Here is a 7243-nt window from a genome sequence, read left to right on the forward strand (position 1 = left end):
TTACACTTGAAATTTTTTTGTGTCATTTAGTTGTGGGGTATAATTCCACTAGTATTTAATTCTATTCTTTCAAAATTAAAGTATTCTCTAACTAGCCTTGAATATAAATTTAAGCCAAGTTCCACCAAGAAATGATTAGACCCCAAAACAAGAAGAATATGACTCTCTCTAACAAGACCAATCCCCCAAAAGCAAGAAGTTGTCTATCCTCTTAGCAATAATATTAGACAAACCAAACCTCATGTTAGTCTAGGTATAAAGGTCATTCTTGGGAATGATAGGGAGTATTGGTTCAGGAAGGAATAGAAAGTCAAGTTATTTTGTCGAAGATTTATAATTCCTCCATAATTTTTATATTTTTTAAAGTTGCATTAAGTCAACCCTCAAAATTTATTCTCTTCCTAAGTTTTGCAAGGAGTATTGGTTCAGGAAGGAATAGAAAGTCAAGTTATTTTGTCGGAGATTCATAATTCCTCCATATTTTTTAGTAATGTTTAAAGTTGCATTAATTCAACCCTCAAAATTTATTCTCTTCCTAGGTTCTGCAAGGAATAGAAATTTGATTCCATTTTTTTTTGGAAATTGATGTTGAAATATTTAAATACAAAAACAATATATTTTACTTTACATATTTGCCAATTCTATGACTCTATAATGGCTTCAAGGTTAATAATAATCATATTTCATAGAACTCCAACTCCTCCCAAAGATCTTGAAGCTTTCTCCAAAAGTGTCTCACCATTGTTTCCATTTGAACATAAATTGATGTTGAAATATTTAAATACAAAAACAATATATTTTACTTTACATATTTGCCAATTCTATGACTCTATAATGGCTTCAAGGTTAATAATAATCATATTTCATAGAACTCCAACTCCTCCCAAAGATCTTGAAGCTTTCTCCAAAAGTGTCTCACCATTGTTTCCATTTGAACATAAATTTCCTTACCTCCAGAATGATCAGTTTAGTTTCCTCAACCAAAAGTAGATTTAGCACCAAGAGTTCCAATTATCTTTCGAGAAAGTGACTCTTTAATGGCATTTAATCCCCTAATATTCCATGAAAGAAGTCTTGTTTCTCTTTGAGGATGATCTCCCTCCCAAACAATTTTATTTGACCTTTGGTTGAGACTGCTAAAGCATGATTAGTCTTTCTTCCTCCACATTGATTCTCACCATGTTTAGGATTTTTCAAAATGAATTTTGATTGACTAATCATCCTTTCCTTCAAAATTTTAAAAGTTATCCAAACTTAAGTTATTTGTTGCTTTCTATTTTTAATCTTTCTTTTATTTCACCAAGCTTGGTAAGGCCCCTTCTCTACTTCAACCATTCTTATTTGTAGTGTTAAAGAGCTCCAAAGCTTCCTCTAATGCATTTTTTTCTTTTTCTACCTCTTGTTGCTTCATTTAAATTTTTTCATTAGCAATAACCAAGAGATTGAACCCTTCTAATAATTGAGAAGGTGTGACATTAGCTAGTTGTCACTTCTTGGAAAAATTCTAGTTTAGGGTTTTTATCTATTTCAAATAATATCACCTATTGTCTTTCTTCTATCTATTTTTAAAATATTCCACCATTTTATGATCACTTTGATGGTAAACACTAAAAAAGAGAGTCCCCTTTTCCATCTTTAAATTTTGTTTGTAAAAGGCCAACTCTATTCATAACTTTATTTCCTCTAGAAGTGGGTATTTTGGATCCATCAATATACATAAACAAGAACACATGTCCCTACCTCCTCTTTTGAAGCTATTTCATCTTCATGAATGAGGAATCCTAGTGGATTTCCTATTTTCTAAAGAATTCCCACATCTCAATATTCCATTAGAAGATTAAAAAATCTTATCCAAATTAGGAACCATATCAAATATTGTATTGAAGGATCAACATTAGGTTCCCAATATTTAACAAAGAATCTCATTACATCCATGATCTAAGGTAGTACCCTAGAGCCATAATTTCTTCCTTTTTTTTTTCTCTCTTGAATCACATTCTACTAAAAAGAAACCCAAAGATAAAGAGGACAATATATCTATCTCTCTCTATCTCCATATCTCTCCTTATATCTCCTTATATCTCCGTATATCTCCTTATATCTTTATCTCTCTATCACTCTCACCATCTATCTATCTCTCTATTTCTCCCTTTTCCTTTTGATTTCTCCCTCTCCATCTCTCTATCTCTCTATATTTATCTCCCCCTCCGCTTCTCTCTTTTTCTCTATCTATTTTTCTCCCTCTTCCTCTTTCCCTCTATCTTAATCTCTCCCTACCTATCTCTAGACATCTCTCCCTCTCTCTTCCACTCCCCCTCTTCCTATACCTCTAAACATTTATTTCCTCTCTCTCTCTCTCTCTCTCTCTCTCTCTCTCTCTCTCTCTCTCTCTCTCTCTCTCTCTCTCTCTCTCTCTCTCTCTCTCTATATATATATATATATATATATATATATATTCTTCTCCATCTCTATAGTCTGTATCTCCTTACCCCTCTCTCTCTTGCTCCCCCCTTCATATCTCCCTCTCTCCTTATTGCAAACATAACATGAGTTTTGTTGGTAATGGAGCCTAATTATCTTCTTGATTCTAATATTTTGTTTCAATCATGTTTATATTCTTGCAAGTGGATGCATAGTTTATTTGAAGCTACCACTTCTCTATTGAGACCTTTGTTGTGGCCAACTAATTGACCTCGTGTACTACACAAATGTATACAAAAAAATAGATTAATATTTTTTTCAATACCACCTTGGTTAGTGTGATTGCTAGTATAGATAAATTTGATAGATGCATTTATTTTAATTTAAAGATTAGAATATTTAATTTTTATTTATTTAAGAGTTATCCTACTTTATTTTAAATGATTTTAGTTTATTTGTATTATTTAATGAAGTATTATTTTCACTTACTTTAAATAACTCTTAAATAAATAAAATTAAATAAAAATAGCTAAAGAATATAAATAAAATAATTTTAAAATAGCTTTTGAAATACAAATAAAGTAAACAATATAATTATAATAGAAAAAATTCAGATAATTTTAAAATAAAAGAAAATAACTTACTCTTTATATAATATTATTAGTTTTTTTCTTAATTTTATTTTACTTTAAAATTTATTATTAATTTTATTTTACTTTAAAACTATTAAGAATGATTACAATTAATTAAATTGATGATAATGCATTTTTAAAATTACAAAATATATCATTAAATAGTAGTGTGTGAGAGACCAAATACTAAAAACATATTTAACTTATATAAAATTGCATTAACAAAAACAAAGCATTTAATATTTTCTCTCTATCATGTTACACCTCAAGCTCTTTATAAACCCTAGGATTTACCAAGTATTGCACGTCTTGAGAATTAGTCAGCGTGTACCACAAATTCAAAGTCAAATTCTAACAGCGCTTGAATTTGTGGAACCCATTATTCAAATGGCAGCTAACACGCTTCACTGGGTATGATGTTTTTTCCTTTTCTTTTCTTTATAACAATAGAAATGTCTTGACACTGTAATGAAAAACTCTGCATAGCATATATTTTGAGAGTTTGATTTTGTTCTTTAAGTTGTTTTTGGGTTATATCAATATATTGGAGTTATATCAATATATCAGATCACATTGGAAGAATTATAAAAACTCACATTCTGTAATCTATTGTAAGAATTATAAAAGCTCAGCATCCTCAAAATTATAAAGAACTCAAGAATAAATTGAATTGTTTTTAATATGCAGAAGCACCTAAGAAATCTTGGAGGGATGCTTTCTTTGTTGGTAATATTGTGCTTTTCAATAGGGAGATCTGATTGTTCAGTGACCCAAAATGTTGTAACTGCAAAGAAGTATGGGAGTTCTCTCAATTTCTTGGCTGTGGGAGATTGGGGCAGGAAAGGATTGTTCAACCAGTCCCAAGTAGCTGCTCAGGTAAAACTTTAAATCATAGCAGCCTTTAATGTATGGCTTGGGACTAGGTATTAAATTTCTTTTTTGTATATTTTTAAGCCATGTTGTATATTCTTTGATGGAATTGGGATCCTTGTGCAGATGGGTATAGTAGGAGAAAAGTTGCAGATTGATTTTGTTATTTCCACTGGAGATAATTTTTATGACAAGGGATTGAATGGCACAGATGATCCAAGTTTTGAACACTCCTTTTCTCAAGTATACACAGCCAAAAGCCTGCAAAAACAGTGGTATGCTGGTAAGTTTACTACACTGATGTAATGTTAAGGTTTATATATATGGTTACAAATATATTTTATCTTCTTTGCTTTCCAGACGTTTTGGTCTATTTTCTAAACCTTCATTGAAATGATGTAAATCTATGAAGAAGAATGATATAGAATTAATGATAAGAGATTTTCACAATTCATAATATAGATAATGTTGATTTTAGATTAAATTGTGTTCAATTTTTTGGATAAATATTTTGGATCACATTCCGTGGATTAAATTCATTTTGATTGCTTAAATTCTATATCATTCTAACCATAGATCACTGAGTGTGCTCCAAAATATTGATCCGAAAAACTGAAACAACATTATCAATGACATAGAAGTTAAACAAACTTCAAAACAAATGGGCTGAATATGAATCAAATTTTTGAGGTCTGAATCTAAAAATGTCTGAATTTTATTGTGAACAGTCCTAGGAAACCATGATTACATGGGAAATGCTTTGGCTCAGTTCAGCTCCAGTCTTACAAGGAGGGATCGTAGATGGTACTGTCAAAGATCTTTCAGACTCCACTACAAAATTCATTCCCATTCAGAAGGTATTTACATACTAATCAAGGGGTTTCAAACTTTCAGAGCACACCTTATTTGAAGATATTAGGTTACTGGATTAAATTTGTATTGCAGTCTTAATCAAGACCTTTTTTAATTTCTATCTATGGCACTTCTTTTTTTTTGGTATTGGTTGCACAATCACAATCACTTGCATATAACTACATATCCATTGAGGACATCCAAATATTCTAGTTGCTTTTCCTAGGCCATTTGTTTCACTGATAACCCCACTAGATCTTTTAACTAATATTAGAAAAGATGTGGTGTCAGAACGCACTTGTCTGATTCCTCATATTAGAAAAATGAAAAGACCATAAGATCTATATTAAAATAGCATTAGGTGAAAGTGCTCTTATAGATTTAAAAAACTTATGAAACCAGTGGTATATTGCATTTTTTATCAAAATATTTATATTTATTTATTATGTAAAGCAATAGCACTCATAACTCTGGTCTATTCATTTTCATATTTCTTAATGCTATTAGTGTTTGTTGCATAGTTTTTGAGTTACTGATTTATATTTTATTAGTAGTTGTCCACACTAATCTAATTTAAAAATGAATGGTTCACTTCATATTCATTGCATCTAGGTGATGCAATATTCAAATGAGTTCTTGCCAATCACTATTTATGAAATATGAGTCAACTAGTTTGAATCAAAATCTACATAATTGAATCCTAAAAATAATATTATAATTCTATACACTGCAGAAAATACATCTCAATGTTAGTAGATTTCCACAATCCATGAAATTAAACTGTTCTTGCTTCTGATTTAGATTGCACGATTTTTTTTGAATTAAGTGTCCCATCACATTCCTTAAATTTTCAATCTCCTTTTGCTACCTAACATACTGACGATGGATCATAGAATGTGATCCATAATATTGATACAAAAAAAAATCACAGAATGTGATCTGAAATGCTGACACAAAAATTCACACAATCTAAATAAAAAACAACAACAATTTAAAATACCTCTTACATATCATTTATTAATATGATTTCAATCTCTTTTTTCTTCCTTCATAATTTTAATGTAATTTGATTTCGTTTTACAGAATGTGCTTTGGTAGACTTTTTCTTCTTCGACACCTCACCCTATATAAATAAATATTGGGAGCCAAGTAATATTACAAATGACTGGAGAGGGGTTCTTCCTAGAGCAAGGTTTCTTCAAAGGCAGTTAAAGGTATGATCACAGTATTATAACAAGTAGTAGTACCTGTTATGGAAGCAGTCCTTCTGATCAATATCTTAAAATGTGCAGGATCTGAGAAAAGCTTTGGCAAATTCAAACGCAGTGTGGAAAATAGTAGTGGGGCACCATCCCATTCGGAGCATTGGTGATGATGGTGATACAGTTGAACTTGTTCAAAAGCTATGGCCAATTTTAGAAGTAATCAGATCTAAGATTATCTTTTCTGATTTATCAGAGAATTTGAAATACCAATCAAGGATATATGGTCAAAGAATAGAAATGCCTAACAAATATTTCTAACCAGCTTAGATTTGATCTGATATAGTTTTTATTAATATTGATTAATTTCATAAATATAACTTTCATGTTTATGGTTGTTTTGGGATTTGTTGGCAGGAGTTTCAAGTGGATTTGTATGTCAATGGACATGACCACAATCTTGCACGTATTACTAGTCTAACAAGGTTTATAATCAGACTTAATTTTTTATGGCTTTATTTATTTGGATTGAATTTTAGAAATATATTTTGTTTTGTTTTTTAATTATGTTTCTAATTGTAATTTTATGGATCCAGTTCACTACAATTCTTGACAAGTGGAGGAGGATCTAAAGCATGGAAGGGAATGAATGAGACTCCAAATATGAAAGGTTCTCAGTTCTTTTATCCAGGTCAAGGTTTCATGTCTACTCAAGTCACAAAGAAGTTTCTTAGTGTTGATTTCTATGATGTTGAAGGAAAGATCCTTCATAGTTTCAACTTAACTAAATAATATTTCTAATCGTTATTTAATTTGGAATATCAAGAAATAATACATCTTTTCGTAAGATGTTTATGAAAATTTTGAATAAATGTAAAAGAAATCTTCTAATAAAAAGAAGTGTTATTTTCACATGATAATTATCTATTTGAAGAGATTTATTGTCCATGACCTATTTGTAAGTAAATCATATAAGATGTTTACTGAGAAGTGTTATTCCATATTTGAAAAATTAAGTTCTAAAGAATCTTATTGTGAAATAAAATGTGCATTTATGTGTTTATTTGTCAAGCTATGCAATATAAAAAAAAGTCATTTAGTAATGTCAAAAATTGTGAATATTTGATTACTTATTAAAATATTTTTCAATATATTTAAGATTTTGTGGAGTATGTGAGATAGTAAGATGATACATTTATTGAAAAAATAAATCTAATGAAATAAAAGAACATTCATTAATATAGAAACAAGAAATATGTTTTATAA

General features: G+C 29.8%; 1 protein-coding gene across 1 annotated transcript; it reads left to right on the plus strand.

The window, feature by feature from the left end:
- The first annotated feature begins 3565 nt into the window (after nt 1-3565).
- LOC131033323 (purple acid phosphatase 7-like) lies at nt 3566-6769 on the plus strand. The gene is made up of 7 exons (XM_057964520.2): nt 3566-3929; nt 4050-4206; nt 4652-4780; nt 5859-5989; nt 6068-6196; nt 6395-6462; nt 6574-6769. The coding sequence occupies exons 1-7, from the start codon at nt 3735-3737 to the stop codon at nt 6767-6769; spliced, it is 1005 nt and encodes a 334-aa protein (XP_057820503.2). The 5' UTR covers nt 3566-3734.
- The last annotated feature ends 474 nt before the right edge of the window (nt 6770-7243 follow it).

The sequence above is a fragment of the Cryptomeria japonica genome, chromosome 10 (assembly GCF_030272615.1).
Source record: "Cryptomeria japonica chromosome 10, Sugi_1.0, whole genome shotgun sequence".
Taxonomy (NCBI): domain Eukaryota; kingdom Viridiplantae; phylum Streptophyta; class Pinopsida; order Cupressales; family Cupressaceae; genus Cryptomeria; species Cryptomeria japonica.

Excerpts from the sequence above, each read along its gene's own strand:
- LOC131033323 (XM_057964520.2), top strand. The coding sequence starts at position 3,735 with ATGCAGAAGCACCTAAGAAATCTTGGAGGGATGCTTTCTTTGTTGGTA. Across the intron at positions 6,197-6,394 it reads AGCTATGGCCAATTTTAGAA|GAGTTTCAAGTGGATTTGTA; the intron begins GTAATCAGATCT and ends ATTTGTTGGCAG. Across the intron at positions 6,463-6,573 it reads CGTATTACTAGTCTAACAAG|TTCACTACAATTCTTGACAA; the intron begins GTTTATAATCAG and ends TTATGGATCCAG.